This window comes from Rana temporaria, chromosome 6 (genome assembly GCF_905171775.1).
Source record: "Rana temporaria chromosome 6, aRanTem1.1, whole genome shotgun sequence".
Classification (NCBI taxonomy): Eukaryota; Metazoa; Chordata; class Amphibia; order Anura; family Ranidae; genus Rana; species Rana temporaria.
Window position 1 is genome coordinate 111,267,146 of NC_053494.1, and position 21,809 is coordinate 111,288,954.

The 21,809-nt window shown below is 42.8% G+C and overlaps 1 protein-coding gene across 6 annotated transcripts in view; it reads right to left on the reverse strand.

Moving 5' to 3' along the window:
• Positions 1 to 21,809, reverse strand: part of GULP1 (GULP PTB domain containing engulfment adaptor 1) — a 779,810-nt gene that overhangs the window by 236,460 nt on the left and 521,541 nt on the right. For all 6 annotated transcript variants that reach the window (XM_040357182.1, XM_040357181.1, XM_040357183.1 and 3 more), the window contains one exon: positions 5,969 to 6,067. In XM_040357182.1, the coding sequence (XP_040213116.1) occupies positions 5,969 to 6,067 (99 nt within the window). The remainder of the gene's footprint in view (positions 1 to 5,968; positions 6,068 to 21,809) is intronic.

A 21,809-nucleotide genomic window follows, 5' to 3' on the forward strand; every position in this document is an offset into this window, starting at 1 on the left:
TTCTTATAACCTAAGCCATCTTTATGTAGAGCAACCATTCTTTTTTCAGATCTTTAGAGAGTTCTTTGCCATGAGGTGCCATGTTGAACTTCCAGTGACCAGTATGAGAGAGTGAGAGCGATAACTCAAAGTTTAACACAGCTGCTCCCCATTCACACCTGAGACCTTGTAACACTAACAAGTCACATGACACCGGGGAGGGAAAATGGCTAATTGGGCCAATTTGGACATTTTCACTTAGGGGTGTCCTTATTTTTGTTGCCAGCGGTTTAGCCATTAATGGCTGTGTGTTGCGTTATTTTGAGGGGCAGCACATTTACACTGTTATACAAGGTGTACGCTCACTTTCTTCAATGTTGTCACATGAAAAGATATAATAAACTATTTGAAAAAATGTGAGGTATGTACTCACTTTTGTGAGATACTGTATGTAGCCTCACTGAAGGAGGTCTTCTTCCTTACGGGTGCATATGGGGCTATCTATGTCAATGTCAGGGCTAGGGTCAGGGTTAAGGTCAAAAGATCTGTGTGTTCTTAGTAGGATAAAAAAGGTGTTTTTTAGTTTAGTATTAGTGTCAGTGTGTTTTAAGTAGGATAAAAGTGGAGCTGTGGTGGCTCAACGCGATTGGCACTGCGCTGACAAGCCATTCACCTCTGCAGCTAGAGGTTCGGATCCCGGTCTCGGCTACATGTGAATTGAGTTTGGTGGTCTCAGCCCGGCTCCCGGTGGGTGTGCTATGCGAGGTAAGCCTGCGCTTAGTACGCCCCCCCCCCCCCCCCCAAAAACCACCACACCTACACACGCACTCTAAATTGGGTTAACACACTCACATTGACCACGCGGTCTCTAAAAGAGAGGCGAAGGACTAACGGGGCTGGTTGAGCGGGCTAATCCTCTCACTCCCTTATAGGGAGTCCCTCTGCCCCGTTGGGCTTCAAAGCGGAGCAGGTAGGGCGGGCTGTGTGGGAGGACCCCCTCACACACCCGCCATTGCCACCCGGGGCATGGAGAAAGGTGGCAGATTGCCTCTGGGGGAGGCCTGCCTACTCCCAACTCCTGCAGTCCGGCTCCTCTCTCGAGTACACGCACAAAAATACACTTAAAAAAAAAAAAAAAAAAAAAAAAAAAAGTAGGATAAAAAGTGAAATACTGATTATCATACAAGCAGCATACAAATATGTTGTATCATTGAGATTGTCAAGAGTAAGAAAATTTGTTTTTGGTTGTTCTTTCATGGTAGTTCATGTTAATGGCAAGAAATGTACAGCTATATTTATAAAAAATATTTTAGTTTACTATTTTGGGTATGTTTTTCTTTGACAATTAAAATAAAATCAAGGGTATTCATTACCATTTACACCCATATATCTTAAAAAAAAAAAAAAAAAACACCTGGATACAATAAGTTATTGCAACGATTTGCACAGTTGTACTACTAACATATGCCAAAGTTGCAAAACTGTTTTCAAGAGTAAAGATTTATTTTACTTTTATCATGAAGGGGTTAATTTCCTTTTTTTTTTCATACTCAAACTGTATTTGTTTTATAATACTGTAATTGTATATAACAGTTACAGTACCGTATTAAACAGATGAACCATGCCATCTGCAGGCTGAAGATTTATTTTACCAATAAGGTTTACAGATGATCACCATAGCTGACAGTGGTCAAGTGATTGGCAACCACTCTGTCTGGATCTCCATTGTTAGTGCTGATCACAGCTGTCAGTAACAGCTGGAGTTGAGAGCCAATCACTGTGCAAAGTATCAGCTGCTGGCTTTCAAAGAAAATATATTTAATAATGTATCCCAGAAAAGGGCACAATACTGGGGAATGTTAATATACACATACTGCACAGAAGAGATACAAAAAACTCTTAGCAGTCTTTCAACAAGCATCCATTAGTGCTGAACTTGCTGAAACCCTGGTAGCAGCTTTTTTTTTAAGTGACAGTCAGTATTCCCATTAAAATCTGTTTTAACATAATAAATGCCTCTGTGTGAGGCAATGGCTTTGACTGATTGCCTCTGCCCCTGATCATATGACGTAAATATATAATATAACTATTAAAAACACATTGGGGGTTATTTAGGGAAACTGGAACGTGCAAAATCTGGTACAGTTCTGCATAGAAACCAATCGACTTTCAGGTTTTATTGCCAAAGCTTAATTGAACAAGCTGAAGTTAAAAGCTGATTGGCTACCATTCACAGCGGCACCAAATTCTGCGTGAAACAGTTTTAGTAAACCTCGTCCATTGACTATATATACTGCACACTCACCGGTCACTATATTAGGTACACCTGTTCAATTACTTGGTAACACAAATTGCTAAGCACCAATCACATGGCAGCAACTCGATGCATTTAAGCATCTCGACATGGTGAAGATGACTTGCTTAAGTTCAAACCGAGCATCAGAATGGGGAAGAAAGGGGATTTAGGTGAATTTGAACATGGTATGGTTGTTGGTGCCAGACAGACTGGTTTAAATATTTCAAAAACTGCATTCAATGCATTAAGATAAAAAAACATTTGTGTGTATCAGCCCCCCAATCACCCCTCTAATTACCTACCTGAGCCCTTTCTCTCTCCAGTGATGTCCACGATCCCCTCAGCCATTTTGAGCATTTCTCCTGATTGGTAGAGACAGAGCAGCGGCACCATTGGTTCTCGCGGCTGTCAATCAAAGTCAGTCAGTTATTCAGGGGAGAGAGGTGGCGAGGCCAGGTCAGGGTTCTGTGTCTGAATGAAAGCACAGAGCTCTGACTCGGTTTGGGTGCCTCCTGTAGTAGGCTGCTAGCTGAGGGGCACTCAAAGGAGGGAGGGGCTATCAGCAGTGAAGAGAGACCTGAGAAGAGGAGGATCCAGGCTGCTCTGAGCAAAACTACCTGCACAGAGGAGGTAAGTATAATATGTTTGTTATTTAAAAACAAAAAAAATGAGCCTTTACAATCACTTTAACTCACAAATAACCACTTGTTACAAGCAAGGTATGCAGAATACCATCTCTGAATGCACAACACATCAAACCAGGGCCTGCTGGAAACTTTTTTATGCAAACAGCACTGTGTAAGACTATAGCCGCAGCAGGAAGTAAGTTAATCCATTCCATGCTATATAGCAGTTTAGCACTCAAACTTAAAAAATAAAAATAAAAACAGAGAGCCTATAACTACAACCTAAAGATGTTTAGAATTTCTAGATTTAAGAATCTATATTCTGTATATGTATACTCCCAGAAGCAACATTCCAAATGATCAATTTGTTAGCAAAACTGTAAAATGATAAATGACCTCACAGTCAGGCTCTGTATTGCAGAGCACAGCTCAGCTTATGGCATTGGCCCAATCCCTGTATGCCAGGATGACTATCTTCTGTGCATGCACATGAGTGACAACATTCCGCACAGTCCAATGAAGAAGGCCGGAAAACCAGCATACAGAACATGATGCTGGCCTAGGCGAGGGAATGGTAGAGGAAAGGTGATCATAGCTCCCTTTACTTTTGCTTTAAGATAAAAAAATCTATAGGTAAACATACGCAGTACAGAGTAGATTATATGATCCAGTGACCTACAGGAATCTGTATAACAGATGTGTGCTTATAAAGTTGTTGCTCTGGGTATTATTCAAGTTTAACTATGGAACAAAGTGGGGGAGATATTCTGCATCATTTATTCATTACAAACGCAACTTGGTGCAGAAATGAGGATTCCCTCCCTGTCCTTAAAACGGAAGTAAACCCATCCATAAAACAGTTTGATTTCCGGCACATGCCGAAAATGTAACACTACCATTGGTTGTGCCCTCAACCAAACTGTCAAGCCATCCAATGGCTGGTGTCTAAACTGATCACATGTGCAGCATCATGGCAGTTGTAGATTAAACAGAGGCAAAGATGGCAGCTTCCTTGGCTGAAAACAATAGGGGGGTTTACTTACACTTTAAGTGACAGTGCTGGATGCCCGAGTGCCCAATCTCCACATTCAAGATCTGGTGCTGTCGCATGAGCAATGGAGTGACTCAAATATTTCCAAAACCTGGGAGTACTATATAGTGCTCTTTCCCCCATATGCCAAGAGGAGCAACAGGAGGGAGAAAGGAAATGGGTAAGGACAGCAGTTAATTTGTTGTTTTACCCGGCATGGTTTTGAATTAATTTGAAGTCTACAGTAAATAACATATTTAATAGGTATGCAGATTTTTAAGTCCCGCTGTATGTTTTTAAAAAACTGACAAAGATTAATCTTTGCTCAGTACAGCTTTTTTTTTTTTACTGAGCTAAAGTACAGTCCATTCATTGTAATGTACTTATGCACACAGGCACGTAAACAAGCGCCATACATTCTTCAGTAAAAAAAGAATTGAAAAATCAGCTTTTTTGGTCAGTAATTTATGCCTCATGCTCGCAAATATGAGCGAATGCACACAAATAAGCACAAAAAGGGATTTACATATTATGCAGAATGAGAACGCGAGAATACATTTTAGAACATTTGCGTGAAAAATGTGCGGGTGTGCGCTAAAATGCCCGTAAATACCTGCAAGTACAAGAAAAAAGTATGAAAAAATAAATGCTCAAACAGGAGTATCATGTGCAAAAGGCCTTAGATTTGGTTACAATTTAGAATGTAATAACCTTATGCATATAAATATATTTAATTGTATTTTTTCTCTTTTAAAAAATAGAGCTCTGATGAACATTACTATTGTAGAAATAGTGCACAAATTTAAATGGGTTGTAAAGGTTCGTGTTTTTTCACCTTAATGCATCCTATGCATTAAGGTGAAAAAACACCTGGCAAACACGGACCCCCAGCCCCCCGTTTTACCTACCTGAGCCCTTCACCTGCTGTGCACGTCCCCTGCGTCCCCTTCCCCACTGACTCTCGGTGTTGATTGGATAGATTGATAGCAGTGCAGCCATTGGCTCCCGCTGCTGTCAATCAAATTCAATGATGCTATGTACGCCGAGTGTATGACACAGGAGCGCGCCCACAAGGTAACCCCCTCGGGAGAGAGCTTCCCAGAGGGGGTTAGCTATTACGGAGAGGAGCTGCGAGACCCCAGAACAGGAGGATCGGGGCCACACTGTGCAAAACTAACTGCACAGCGGAGCTAAGTATGACATGTTTGTTATTTTTTTTTTTTTAAAACCCACAAAGCTTTAGTATCACTTTAAAGTGGATGTAAACCAAACTTTTTTTGTCACAATTCAGAGTATAAGATTTCCTATTATCTGTGCCCATTCTTGCCACACAGAGTTAATCCAGCTCTGAGCAATCCTCTTGTTGTTCAGTGAAATAAAACGGACTTACAGAGAAAAACCTTAGTCCGTTCCGCCCCCTTGCTGTGAATGACAGGTGATTTACATATCTCATGCACTAACCTGAAGACAGGCATTATTTTTAAATTACCACCCCCACTCCTTTTCTGAAGTCATGTGGCTACTTTTTCTGGATTTTGACTGGTTGTTAGTGATCATAGCAGAATTTAGTGTAAGGAATACATAGGTAGGAAAAAATGCATGTTGACAAGGAGAGTGTAGAAGAGGGCGGGGAGTCTACAGACATCACAACTCCACCCACGAGCTACAGACAACAGATCCACCCACAGAATTTGCAGTTTTTCAGTTCTTATTACAGACAGAGGGGAGACATTTGACAGGTAAGGATGCATGCAGGAGGCATCTATATCCTTATAGATCAGCACTATGGCAGTAGTTTAGAAAGGATGAGAGTGGGTTTACATCCACTTTAACTTATTTTGTCTATAACATATTTTCAAGTCTGTGATGTGTATATTGCTGGTGCATGTGAAAAACAGGAAAATTGGCTCAGCCATGTAGAGTTCAAAAAGGACATGACTGTACTAAGCGTACTAAACACATAAAATAAGGTACCACTGTGACTTCTAAACAACTTTATTTGTGTATCCGGGGGACATGATTTATGCGATAACATACCTTTGTTTTTGGTTCAAGAATTTTGACTCCGTATATTGATATTTGAAGTTCCACCTTTGGAGTTTTCTGGCCTTCTGACTTTTTAATATGTCTTGCAAACTGAAACAGAATACAATTCATCAATATTGCCAAAGTAATAAGGAAAAGGGCATCTACAGCATATTTTTGGTGAGCATAAACAGTATCTTAAATTATCGATGAAATGTTTACACATTTACTACAACAGTTTCTGTATTACATATATCCAATCTGACTGCCCATAGCCATTCTCTTTTTATTTAGTGGATTTACATTCTTTCAATCACATGTAGGCAATAAGTAGGGTGGTCTTAGGCCCCATACTCACGAGCAAACATGTCTGCTGAAACTGGCCCGCAGGCCAGTTTCAGCAGACATGTTTGGTCGTGTGTGGGCGCGAGCGGGCCGAATTCCAGCAAACATTTGCCCGCCGGGCCTTTTCCCAGCAGACAAATATTCCTGGACTTGTTTTAAAACAGCCCGCTGGAATTCAGCCCGCTCGGACATGTACGGTCGTCAGTACAGACCTACCGTACATGTCCAGCCGCCCGCCGTGCCTCGCATGCGTCGAATGACTTCGACGCATGCGTGGAAGCATTTTAAAGGCGGGCCGCCCACGTCGCCGCGTCATTGTCGCGGCGACACCGCGTCATCGACGCGGCGACACCGCGGACACGCCCCGCGTATTGTTTACGCGCGGACTTCTGTACGATGGTGTGTACAACCATCGTACAGAAGCCCTCTGGCAGACATGTATGGTCAAAACGGTCCGACGGACCGCTTTCACCATACATGTTTGTCCGTGTGTACCCGGCCTAAAAGAAAACTTTAGTCTGTCCAGGAACATCCATTCCTCTTGGGATTAATGGAAGTAACCAGGGAAGGCAAAATATAGGCATATCAAGCTTCAGCTTTAAAGGCCAACTCTGGGCACTGTATTTTTTCTAGCTGTATAAAGGTATTTAGAAAGTGCAATGACACTGCGGCCATGTTTAAAAAAAAAGAAGCCAAATGTAGACAAGGGTCTAAATGTAGACAAGGGTCTAAATGTAGACAAGCCAAATGTAGACACAAGAAACCAAAAGTGGAGCGCTACCTCTCCAACGAGTGATTCGTAAATTATGGTGGAACCCCCTAATATAAAGTGAACGTAATATGAATCCTTAATGCCACAATAAAACATGAATAATTGTTATTGATAATCCCACATTGCAAGGAGTATTCTACCCATATAATACTCACAATATAACAGTGATAAAAACGAATAAACATAACATTTTAATTTCACATTTAATTTAATAACACATTGTTAATGTACACAGTATTCGTGCAATAATGGTGGAATACCCTATATACCATATCATGTATAACTGTGATGAAAACCTCTAAACATGAAAGCTTTAACCAATAGTAAATATACAACAATAGTGCAATAGCGGTGGGAACCCCTCAAACTGAAAAGTCCTCTGTGTAATTTAACAGTCAAAGATGTATTGTATTAAATAGTCTGATAAAGATATCTGATGACACATGCATCCACAGTGAACCCCAACTTCAAGAACACCACAGGATCTTCCCCTTCCCAGAGTCTTATTCAATGGCTATACAGTCTCCAAATCCTTCAACACTCCTCCGCAGATACCAGTACTCCTAATGGAATCACCAGTCTCAGCATGGCTGCTTAAAAAACAATAATAGATAGACCATAATATAGTTTTCTCCACATTGAAAAAGCTTCAAAATGTATTAAAAGTACCAATAAACTTCAAATTTGAAATTGTTGTTTGTTTATCAAATGCTATCCCTTACAGTGCCCTCCCCCCCCCTTTGTTTATGTATTAATTTTGGGAATCAATTAGCCATGCCTTCAACTCGGCAAGTGGGAGGATGGGAATTAAATAAGGGAGATGGAAAGACCCCAATTGTAGGAATGTGATCGTTTGGTTCCTTCTTGTTTTGATTCTTTTTCCTTTTCTTTCTTTCTTCTCTTCCTCTCTTGAGAGGAGTGAATAGAGAGATTGTATTATGCTAAATTCTTTGGAATGTATTTGGATCTATTTACTTATATTTGTTAAGATGATTGCTATTTCCCATGTTTTGTACAATTGAAGAGGAAAATTTATTTTGAAAAATAAAGAAATTGAAAAAATAAAAATAAAAGTACCAATAAACACTCAAATTTTAATCTGCACTTAAATATGTGCACATAGATATATAGCTTGCTTGCTAGCATTGCCCCCCTTAGGAATTCAGGATACCAGCCACATATTATACCACACTATAGGGCATCGCTTCTTGTCTGGCGTGATGACCTCACAGATTTTGCATCCAACGCCATTCATTACCAGTCATGTGACTTCTTAACCACTTAAGCCCTGGACCATTTGCTGGCCAAAGACCATGCCACGTTTTGCGATTCGGCACTGCGTCTCTTCTACTGACAATTGCGTGGCTCCCAAACAAAATTTACATCCTTTTTTTCCTACAAATAGAGTTTTCGTTTGGAGGTATTGGATCACCTCTGCGGTTTTTATTTTTTGCGCTATAAACAAAAATAGAGCGACAATTTTGAAAAAAAAACTATATTTTTTACTATAAAAAAAATATCCCTCAAAAATATATAAAAAAACAATTTTTTTCCTCAGTTTAGGCCAAAATGTATTCTTCTACATATTTTTGGTAAAAAAAATCGCAATAAGCGCTTATTGATTGGTTTGCACAAAAGTAATATCATCTACAAAATAGGGGATAGTTTTATGGCATTTTTATTAATAATTTTTTTTTACTAGTAATGGCGGTGATCAGCGTGACTGCGACATTATGGCGGACACATCGGACACTTTTGACACCATTTTGGGACCATTGTAGTTTTTACAGCGATCAGTGCTATAAAAATGCACTGATTACTGTAAAAAAAATGGCACTGGCATTGAAGGGATTAACCTGTCGGGGGCACTGAAGGGGTTAAGTCCAGGGAGTAATTCTAACTGTTAGGGGGCGTGGCTACAAGTGACACGTTCCTGATCGCTGCTCCTGATGAGAGGGAGCATTCGATCACTAGAAAGAACAGGGAGATGTTGTGTTTACACTGACATCTCCCCGTTCTTCAGCTCCATGACACGATCACGGGACACCGGCGGACATCGAGTCCGCGAGTCCCACGGGCACGGTCACGGAGCTTGGGGGGGTTATGAGCGCGCCGACATGTACGCCCATTTGCCTGTCCGTGGCATTCTGTTGACATAAATCTGCGTGCGGCAGTCCTTAAGCGGTTAATGCTTAAATACCAGACTTATAGCTGGATTCAGGTACGGCGGCGTATTAGTGAGTCGGAGTAGCGTATCGTATTTACGATACGCCGCCGTAAGTCAGAGAGGCAAGTGCTGTATTCACAAAGCACTTGCCTCCTAAGTTACGGCGGTGTAGCGTAAATGGGCCAGCCTAAGCGCGCCTAATTCAAATGTGGAACAGGGGGGCGTGTTTTATGTTAATAACTGGTGACCCAACATGATTGACGTTTTTAAGGAACGGCGCATGCGCCGTCCGTGGACATATCCCAGTGTGCATTGCTCCAAAGTACGCTGCAAGGACGTATTGGTTTCGACGTGAACGTAAATTACGTCCAGCCCCATTCACGGACGACTTACGCAAACGACGTCAAATTTTGACGCGGGAACAATGGCCATACTTAACATTGGCTAGGCCAGCTATTTGTTCGACTAACTTTACGCCGGAAAAATCCTTACGTAAACAACGTAACGTAACGTACGTTTCTGAATCGGCGTATCTAGCTCATTTGCATATTCTACGCCAAACTCAATGGAAGCGCCACCTAGCGGCCAGCGTAAATATGCACCATAAGATACGACGGCGTAGTAGACTTACGCCGCTCGTATCTTAGCCTAATTTAAGCGTATCTGGTTTCCAGAATACGCTTAAATTTACGACGGCGTAGATTCAGAGTTACGACGGCGTATCTACTGATACGCCGGCGTAACTGTCTCTGAATCCAGCTATAAATGTACACTGAGATGCTAAGATACCAGCACCATTTTCTTAAAAATTCAGCTACAATACCTGACTATGTGTACATTAGGTTACTAGGATACCAGTGGCATTTTGTTGGAGATAAAGTAATAAACAGATAATAAGGCTCCATTTTGTTGGTGTTCATACCCCTCATTTAAAGCTACTCAGTATATTTACTCTATTGCCATGGTAACCAGTGGCATTTTATTGGAGAGAGACTACTAGCTAACAAACAGACTCCATTTAATTAGTCATTCTGCCCATATTAGAATGCTGGCCATAGCCACTCAGAGTTTTTATGTCACATGATATTTGGACAGCGTTTTTTTGGGGGGAAAAAATACACTGTAATGGATTTAAATGCACAAAACACAATACAGTACCCAGTGGTTTGGTAGGATAAAAAAGATGATGCTATGCTGAGTAGAAAAGTACCAAACATGTCATGCTTTAAAATTGTGGAACAGTGGCAAATTACGGTACCTTAAAATATCCATAGACAACACTTTAAAAGCCTTTACAAGTTAGCAGTTTAGAGTTACACAGGTGGTCTGGCACTAAAATTATTGCTCTTGCTCTGATGTTTGAGGTGATACCTCACATGTGTTAAAATATGCATGCGGACCTACATGCGCGTTCACATTTACACGTGAACAGGGGGAAACGGGGGCACTTTAAATTTGTTTGTTTTTTTATTAACTTTTTTTTTAACAATGTAATTTGAACTTTTTTTTTATCAACTTTATTGTTATTACAAGGGATGAACAAAATCCCTTGTAATAGAATGGGCCGTGACAGGTCCTCTTTATGGAGGGATCTTGGATCTATTCTGGGGTCTATATCCAATGCAGCCGATCAGACACAGATCGGTCTGATCGGCTGCTTCCCTGGTTAGTAACAGCCAGGTAAACAAAGAACCCAAAACAGGAAGTGACAAAATCCTCATCGACTCCTGTTTTTGATGTCACTCAGTGGGAGGAACAACATGCATTCCTCTTAGGCCCCGTACTCACGACCAAACATGTCTGCTGAAACTGGTCCACGGACCAGTTTCAGCAGACATGTTTGGCCGTGTGTAGGCCCGAGCGGACCATTTTCGGGCGGATCGGACAGGTTTCCAGCGGACAACTGTTTCCTGGACTTGCTTTAAAACAGTCCGCTGGAAACCTGTCCGCCCGGACATGTACGGTCGTCTGTACAGACCTACCTTCCATGTCCTGCCGCCCACCATCCCTCGCATGCGTCGAATGACTTTGACGCATGCGTGGAAGCCTTTTAAAGGCAGGCTGCCTACGTCGCCGCGTCATTGTCGCGGCGACACCGCGGACACGCCCAGCGTATTGTTTATGCGCGGACCTCTGTTCGATGGTGTGTACGGCCATCGAACAGAAGTCCCCGGGCAGTCCCCGGGCAGACATGTCCGATGAAAACGGTCCGCGGACCGGTTTCATCGGACATGTCTGCTCGTGAGTACTCGGCCTCACTGTCTGCCTAGAGCTGGATTCCGGTGAACGTATCCGGCCCTAAAAGAGGATGATATCTTGATCATTGCTACAGCAAGATATGACTCTTCCTGCCCGAGAATGTTTATAAACATACAGCGAGTGGGAGTGTTTCAAATATTTTTTGTGCCTGTTTTTTTTTTTTTTTTTTTAAGTTGGTAACATCAAGTAGATGTGGCACTCAATAGATATATTGAAAATTAATTTCCCTCAACTCAGCCCATTGTTTAAGTATAACATGTCTGCTCTAGTGGCTAACTGCATTTCATTGCAATCAGGCAGTCTCCCTGAATGACAACTACTAAAATAAAATCCCAGCCACCTAGGGAAAATATTGTTTTTTTATCTTCCTAATATCTTCCTAATAATCCATGAATACACTATAAGGCCCCTTTCACACTGAGGCGTATTTTAGGTGTTTTAGCGCTAAAAATAGCACATAAATAACGGCTGAAATACTTGTGCCCCAACATTCTCATTCACGCTGAGGCGATGCGCTGGCGGGAGAAAAAAAAATCTCCTGCTAGCATCTTTGGAGCGGTGAGAGGAGCGGTGTGTATACCGCTCCTTCACCGCTCCTTCCCATTGAAAACAATGGGACACCGCTGTAATACCGCTGGCAATGCGCCTCTGCAGAGGCGCATTGCAGGTGGTATTAACGCTCTTTCGGCCGCTAGCGGGGGTTAATACTGCACCGCTAGCAGCTGAATACTGCCGCAATTCCGACGGTATAGCACCGCTAAAAATAGCGGCGCTATACCGCCACCGCACATACTGCCCCAGTGGAAAAGGGGCCTTAGGCACATGCTGTACTTTGCATTCTTTGCTTTCTGGATTCCAACCCACATGGAGGTTTTCAACAAATGTAAAATATGTGTGATAGAGACCACCCTGATTTGCAGAGGGACTTTGAGAACATTGTAAAAGATCCTGGGAAATTTCCATTATCAGGACATATATGACCACCCATAGATTTGCAGGGAGACAAAGCCACTAGGCAGTACTAAGTGTGGGCATAAATAAATGTAGCAAGCATTACAGCCAGCTGATAACTTGTATTTTTCCTTGCCCTTTGTTTTTTTTAGCTTATATATATATATATATATATATATATATATATATATATATATATATATCAATTTAATTATATCTGTACATCTGAAATATATTAGTATAAGTACTGTATTTATTGGCATATATCACTCACTTTTTTACCCTGAAAATAGAGGTTAAACTGTTCCTGCGTGTTATACGCAGGGGGGCTGTGGAAAGTTGTTTTCCTGAAACTTTCCTCTTAAAGTTAGGGTGCGTGTTATACGCCTGTGCGTGTTATATGCCAATAAATACAGTATATTTGTATATCTGAAATATACTAGTATAAGTATATTTGTATATCTGAAATATATTAGTATAAGTATATTTGTATATCTGAAAATATTAGCATTATATAAGTACAATTCATACAAAACATGTTATTCTACATATACTTCATTATTTAAACTGTGTATATTAACAATGGGATTTATTTAAAAATGGAAACACAGTTTAAGTATCACAAATAGCGAATTTATTGCTTTGGAATATATTTTGTCATAGTGTTATACTACCACCTACTGGTTTACATGGTAAGATACACTTTATTTTATGACTGATAAATTATGTACTAGTAAGGACTAAGCTAAGCGATAGCAATAGTTTGTAATTAATAAGTGGCATAAAACTAACCTTGATAAATCCTGCTCTAAAATTGTTTGAAAATAGTGCAAATTTCACAAGACATTATGCACATGCCTCTGTAGTTAATGCAGAACTTAAAGCGGAGTTCCTACTAAAATAAAAAATATTAAAAGTCAGCGGCTACATATACTGCAGCTGCTGACTTTTAATAAATCGGACACTCACCGGTCACAGGGTCCAGCAATTTTGAGAGAACGAAGCAACAGCATCACTACTGTGGGCGCCTGGCTGTGGCTTCTAAGCCGGACACGCACTGTGAATGCGCGAGCCGCGCACCGTGATTGGCCGAGCAATCATTTGGGACCTGTGACGTGTCCCAGATGATTGCTGAGAGGGAGGGGGGAGAGGTGACTTCCTTCCGGTGCAGCAGTGCCCAGGGAGGACGTGGGAACTGAAATCCACTCCCCCCCCCCAAATGGGGCATGTCAGGGGGTCACCTTCCCTTAAAGCGGAAGTTCAATTTTTGGGTGGAACTCCGCTTTAAGGCAACAATACTTACCTCCGCTCCAACAGTCTGATGCCCGCAAGGTTCCTCACATTTTTCTACCCGGTCTCTTTGGGTGACAGTGTTTGGCCCTCTTGACTAGCAGGTGTGGTATGATGTAATCCCCGCACATGCAGGAGGGTCATTCATTCCAGCACACTTGCACAGTGCCAGAAATGTAAACGGAGCTGCACATGCATAGCAATGTTTACATTTTGCAGAGGATTGCAAACAGGAAGGTATTTTTGTTTAATTGCAGAAGAGATATTGCATGCCCCTTTTGCAATAAACAGCCTGCCTGTTGGCAAAAAAGTAAAAAAAAAAATATGTATTTAGTTCTTCTTGAACCACGTCAGCACCGGAAGGTTTTAGCCCCTTAATGACCAGGCCATTTTTTGCGATACTGCACTGCGTTACTTTAACTGACAGTTGTGCGGTCGTGCGACGCTGTACCCAAATAAAAATTATGTCCTTTTTTTCCCACAAATAGAGCTTTCTTTTGGTGATATTTGATCACCTCTGCTGTTTTCAACACAACATTCAGCATAACGGCAGAAAGTGGAAGTAAACTGATTGAAAATAGGGAAATGTCTCCTCCATGTTTCTGTAGTCCTGCACATGGCTATAGATGCATGCAGTTCTGCTAAAATTATGCACATTATACAGCACATCCCACTGCAATGCAATAATGTTTAACAAATAGAAAAATGGTTCCCCTTCCTGACATCATCTTGCCGCCATCTTATTTTTTCTAAACTACACTCAATCAGCAGTCAAGGAGGACGATCTGTCACGGGAAATAAACACACAGCACACCGCAAGATAATGCAGCCAGGGCAGCCATCAGAAATTTTGGGGCCTGTTACACAGCTTTAGGCCTGGGCCTCCCGGGGCCTGACCCCCAAACATTCCCCAGGGCCTGCCCACTGGTTGTCCCACCGAATTGGCCCACTGGCCATCCCACCGATTTCTTCGGTGCACCCACTTTTATTTTAACACGTGGGTAGGAATATGTGCGTTGTGGAGACTGGGGGGATGGATGGTGCTCGGCGTGGGTGGGGAATGCATGCGTTGTGGAGACTGGAGGGATGGAGTAGATGCTGGCTGGGGATAACGTTGATTGAGTTGCATTGTTAAAATGGATGATGATGACTGTGGATGTCTCTCCAAGTACCCTTTAGAAAGAGAAACCTGCCCTCAGGGTCTTGCATCTGGTCTGTCAGGTGAAACATGAGAGACTTAGCCATCAGAATCTGACACTAAGTGAAACTTTTTGGGGACCAGTGACACCAATACATTGATCAGTGCTAAAAAAAATGCAATTGCACTATAAATGACACTGGAAGGGGTAATCAAAGGGTTAACTGTGTTCCTTAGGCCCCGTACACACGGTCGGTTTGGTCCGATGAGAATGGACCGAAGTTCATTTTCATCAGACCAAACTGACCGTGTGTATAGGCTATTGGTCTGGTTTCCTTCGGGCCAAATTTTATAAACATGCTTCAAAACCGAACCAATGGACCGCTGCCCCATCGGACCAAACCGATGGTTAGTACAGAAAAGCATCGGTTCAAAACCCGCGCATGCTCAGAATCAAGTCGACGCATGCTTGGAAGCATTGAACTTTGTTTTATTCAGCACGTCGTGTGTTTGGCATCACCGCGTTCTGACCCGATCGGATTTTGGACTGATGGTGTGTACGACGGGCCAGTCTCATCAGTTTGGTCCGACCGTGTGTACAAGGCCTTAGGTGTGCTTTCTTACTGTGTGGGGGATGGACTGTCTCAAAGAAGAGACACATATGTGTTCCTCATTAGCAGGAATCAGATCTCTCTCTTTTCCTTTGCTGACAGAACCTATCTTTAGATAGGCAGAGCGCCGTTCTATCATTCTCCCAAACAATTGCGGGTGGCCAGTGGTCATCATGGCTGCTGGACACGCTGATTGGCTCTCGCTGTGTCCAATCACAGCAGAAGTGCGGCTCACGCCCCCCCCAGAGCCGATGGAAGAGATCACATAGAGGTACGTGATTTTGCGCAAAAGGGTTGCCCTGCTGCAGTATATATACATGGGGCCGCCCTTAAGCGGTTAAATCCTATAGAAATTGCCTGTCACAGCACACCACAGGTATGATTAAACAAATGATTAAACCACACAAATTCTATCATTTGTAGACACTACTGAGTATAATAACTACTTTTGCAATGACAAGAAAGCATTTTTCATTCCCAACGGAGTTTTTGTTATAATGAAAACAAACAAATCGAAAATCATATAACCATTTGCTCAAACTCAACAAACTTATTATAAATGCAGTTTTCCTACCAATGCAATTTTATTTGCAATTACTTTTAATTAGAAATCATTTGATATTGTTCATTAATTTCCTTGACGCATAATTATTTAATGCCAAACTTACTGAAAATTTACTACAGCGCATATTTTCTTCTCAATAAATTTCAATTACATTTTTTTTAAAGGCTAAAGTTATACACAGTGGTTACTTTATATTATATCATAACACATTTTGTTACACGTCATATTGTAATGCTTCTAGTGCTGGCATTCATGTATCAATTATACCTAAATGTATGATACGTGGAATTATTGCTGAGAAAACCATACCTATCAAATGTCTCTCATTTGAAGAACTGTTTCTCTTTTGGAATCAAGTCCATCTGTCCCTGTTTCCTTTTTTGTTGTCCCTTCTTCCAGTCTCATGTATCATAGACTGTTGTTAAAAAAGCATACAATTGAATCACCAAAAATATTTTACTACTGGAGAGAGCCAGGATATAGGTGGCAATTGACACGCTGAATTTGGTGACAGGGGACAGTGGCAAGTGACATGCTTAATCTGGTGACAGGGGACGGGTGGCAATTGACACACTGAATTTGGTGGCAGGGGACAGTGACAAGTGACATGCTGAATCTGGTGAAAGGGGATGGGTGGCAAGTGACATGCTGAATCTTGTGGCAGGGGACGGGTGACAAGCTGAATCTGGTGACAGATGACAATGGCAAGTGACACACTGAATCTGGTGGCAGGGGACGGTAGCAAGTGACACGCTGTAAAGTAGAAATATTGTACTTTCATTCTAGAGAGTAGGTGCGTAAATTGGGGCAAGCTTGTAGGGGCCCCATAACATTACTTTGCCCAGGGGCCCATGATGCTATTAAGATGGCCCTAGTTCTACCTTCCTAAGCTTGCTGATTCCTTTCAAGTAACTAGGTCAGCATTTGTTTTGAATTTACAAACATGTACAGTTTAACCACTTAAGGACCGCCTCCTGCACATATACGTCGGCAGAATGGCATGACTGGGCACATCCACGTACAGGTACGTCCTGTAGTAGTACCCAGCTGTGGGTCGCGGGCGCGCTCTCGCAACCCGGTCCGAAGCTCCGGGACCGCGGGACTCGCGGACCCGATCACGGCCGGAGTCCCGCGATCGGTCCCCGGAGCTGAAGAACGGGGAGAGCCGTGTGTAAACACGGCTTCCACGTTCTTCACTGAGGCGCTGACATCGATTGTGTCATCCCTTTTATAGGGGGACACAATCGATGACATCACACCTACAGCCACACCCCCTACAGTTGTAAACACACTTCAGGGAACACATAACTCCATCACCGCTCCCTGTGGTTAACGCCCAAACTGCAACTGTCATTTTCACAATAAACAATGCATTTTAAATGCATTTTTTGCTGTGAAAATGACAATGGTCCCAAAAATGTGTCAAATTTGTCCGAAGTGTCCGCCTTAATGTCGCAGTCATGAAAAAAATCGCTGATCGCCGCCATTAGTAGTAAAAAAAAAAAAAAAAAAATGCAATAAAAATATCCCCTATTTTGTAAACGCTATACATTTTCTGCAAACCAACCGATAAACGCTTATTGCGATTTTTTACCAAAAATCGGTAGAAGAATACGTATCGGCCTAAACTGAGGAGAAAAAAATTGTTTATATATTTTTGGGGGATATTTATTATAGCAAAAAGTAAAAAATATTTATTTATTTTCAAAATTGACGCTCTATTTTTGTTTATAGCACAAAAAATAAAAACCGCAGAGGTGATCAAATACCACCAAAAGAAAGCTCTATTTGTGGGAAAAAAAGGACGCCAATTTTGTTTGGGAGCCACGTCGCATGACCGCACAATTGTCAGTTAAAGCGACGCAGTGCCGAATCGCAAAAAGGGGCCTGGTCTTTTACCTGCATTTTGGTCCGGGTCTTAAGTGGTTAAAGCCCCATACACACTACTAAATTTTTTGCAGATTTTTGTCTTCAGATTTACCAAAACCATGTAGTGCAAGGGCCTGCCTGATTGCATACAAATTGAAACTCTTAACCACTTAAGGACATGACCTCTTTCTGAGATTTGGGCCGGATTTACACTAGTGCGGTGCAAATTTCAGCTCTCTTATCTCTGCAGAGAGATAAGAGAACTGTTCAGCAGATCATCTCCATTTTAGCTGCGAATTTGGAGACCTGGGAGAGGGGAAGAGGAGGGGGGAAGTGTATTGAGGTGAATGAGACAAATCCTGAAGAGATATGAACACATAAACCGCAACCAATTCGCATACAGTAGGTGTGAATCCGGCCTTAGTGTTTACAAGTTACAAAAAAAATTCTCTTATCGTCCATGGACGGACACAGCCTTCTCAACCCTTCTTAAGTTTTGACAAGTGAGTTATGTTCCTGTTCACAGGAGAGGAGTAGGCAGAACATGTTAGATAATTAAATACATGTTATTTTAACAGAGTTGAACAGCCCCGCACAGGAGGCGGTCCCTCCGGACATAACCCTTCTCCCTGCAGCATGCGGCCTCAGTTTTTTTCTGCCTAGCAAAGGATAAGGACGTATGGCTCCCTTTGGGCCCAGCGCCCTGAGGAAAAATGTTGTTTTATTTTACTTTCTTTTTAATTTTATTCATTTGAGAATCTTCTATCAACTGCCGGCTGAGTGACAGGCTGAATATATAGATCCTTGTAGTCTCCTCAGTCCAGCCAGCAAGCCTGAGCACACCATTGCTAAGGGTTGGGTCTGCCACGACATACCCCATGACTCCTGGGGTGGCCAGTGGGCTTTATGCTCCAGGGTCCACATATGACTGGGCTGTGGTGTTGTCTCACTCACAGTGGACCGGGCGGACAGCTATTCCAACATGGTTGTATGCCTGTCAGGAATGCGCCAGTGGGTCCTCGCATGGAAAAGTAAGTACAGTCTTTCCTGCCTCGGCGGGTCGGTATGGCTGGGCATTCCTGGGGTTTGGGGGTCCTCCTATCCTCCCTTTCCCTGCTCTCTGTCATATTTGCTTCTGCTGCTCTACTGCTGCTACAGGGGCGTACCTGTGGGGGCCTCCTTTTCCCACCAGGGGATTGTGGGGTGTCTGGGCCCATATTTTTCTGTATGTGCTTTGCCTCAGGGAGGCCCCATAAGGCCTTCTCATTCACATCGCGGTGTTTCGCCGCCATTTTTTTGTGGTCTACTGTTTGCATTGAAAATTCCCATTGGCGGCCATTTTGTTGTGGTCACGCTATGGCACAGCTTGCTATTGCGGTCGGCCATTTTACTGTTATCTCTGAGGCATCCGGCGGCCATTTTGTGAGTGGTTTTGGTCTCTAGTGCTGGCTTCTACACGGTGCGCAGCACATATCTCCTCACAGTTTTTTACCCACAGCTTTACCTCACGGCTTTTTCCTCACAGCACACACGGGCCTGGATTCAGATAAAATTGTGTATCTTTGTGTGGGCGTAACGTATCTCCGATACGTTACGCCGCCGTAATTTTGGGCGAAAGTTCCGTATTCAGAAAGGACTTGCGCCCTTAGTTACGGCGGCGTAACGTATGTTGTGCGGCGTAAGCCCGCGTAATTCAAATAGGGATGATGTGGGCGTGTTTTATTAAAATGAATCGTGACCCTGCGTATTTGACGTGTTTTTCGAACGACGCATGCACCGTTCGTGAAAAAATCACAGTGCGCATGCTCGAAATTACGCCGCAAAGCCTCATTGGTTTCGACGTGAACGTAACTTACGCAAATCCCTATTCGTGAACGACTTACGCAAACGACGTAAAATTTCCAAAACTCGGCGCGGGAATGACGTCCATACTTAACATTAGCTACGCCTCATATAGCAGGGGTAACTATACGCCGAAAAAAGCCTAACGTAAACAACGTAAAAAAATGCGCCGGCCGGACGTACGTTTCTGAATCGGCGTAAATACCTAATTAGCATATTCCTTGCGTAACTATACGGAAGCGCCACCTAGCGGCCAGCGTAAATATGCAGCCTAAGATACGACGGTGTAAGACACTTACACCAGTCGGATCTTAGGGAAATCTATGCGTAACTGGATCTATGAATCAGGCGCCTAGATACGACCCCGCACACTCAGAGATACGACGGCGTATCAGGAGATACGCTGCCGTATCACCTATCTGAATCCGGGCCACTGTGTACAGAGGGCGGGCAGCGGCGCTGAACAGTCTATTGCTGGGTTGGTGAGTCCCTTGGACTTTTTTAAGGTCTTGAATAGGTCCCTGAGAGCTGTCTGTATTATAGAGTCAGTGGGCTGGATTCAGAAAAGAGATACGAGTGCGGTCGGTCGTATCTATGCGCCTAATTCAGAGAATCAGTTACGCATAGATATCCCTAAGATCCGACAGGGGTAAGTGTCTTACACTGTCGTATCTTAGGCTGCATTTTCAGGCTGGCCGCTAGGTGGCGCTTCCGTATGTTTACGCAAGGAATATGCAAATTATATTTACGTCGATTCAGAAACGAACGACCGCCCGGCGCTTTTTTTTTACGTCGTTTGCGTTAGTTTTTTTCCGGCGTAATGTGCGGCATATCCTATGTTAAGCGTTCACAAAAAACGTAAAATACGTGGGGTCAAGTGTAATTTAAATTTAACACGCCCACAACATCCCCATTTGAATTAGGCGGGCTTACGCCGACCCACATACGTTACGCCGCCGTAACTTAGGGCGCAAGTTCTTTCAGAATACGGAACTGGCGCCCAAAGTCGGAGATACGTTACACCAGCAGAAAGATCCGCTGATCTTTCTGAATCTGGCCCAGTGTCTGGTTCTTCTTCCCCAAACATGCCAGAGGTGGCAGCTGGTGCTCCTGCACCTGCGGTTCCCATGGACACTTTGTCGGCAGTCCTGGAATCATTTGTTGCCAGTGTGGAAGCAGTGTGCGGGCGTAAGGGGGGGTAAAAAGTGCCCCCCTCCCCCGCCATCTCCTGGGGAATGGTCTGACTCAGACACGGACAGGGCTGCGGCACAGGAGATTTTTTATTTATTTAATTCCATACACGATAGTATTCCATGTGAGACACATCAGGGTTCATCAAAGTGTTCTATTGACTAACGATCACCTGTGGGCTAATTGGTGAAACGCCCCATTCACCTTTTTCCCCTCCTCTTTTTAAACACAGTTTTTGTCATTGTTCACTAGCTACGAGTAAGCATCACATGATGTGAAACATGTCAGCCACCTTTTTCCTTTTGTTCACTTCATTTTGACTGCATCGCTTTGGTTGTTTTTTGTATTTTATTTGTATAATAAAGACATTGTTTTAAGGAGTGCGGCAGTCCAGGACATTTTTCTATCCAATGCACCTGTGCATAGCCAGCACCCTTTTGGTTTAGTGGGACGGAAGCAAAGCCAAGGGATTAGCAGTTTTTAGAGCGGTATAATTTCTCAACAAGCTTACATACATACGAACATTTGTTGATGGAAATTCCGACCGTGTGTACGCAGCATTAGTGTGTGTATGTGTGTGTGTATATATATATATAGGAATTTCTGATGAAAAAAGTCTAAAGGAAATTTTTTCATCAGAAATTCCTATCGTGTGTGGGCCCCATAGGATTTTTTTCCGTCTGAGTTTGGAAATAGAACATGAGAATAGAGGTGAAATTCAGGGTGATGGCGCTGCTTTATTGTAGTGAGATGTGTATCCTTATCTTCAGTGTGCCGATTTAAATTAAAATGTCGAGCACCTTACTGCGGTGGGCTCATGGGAAAGAGCCTCCAATAAATTTGTAAGGTCCCC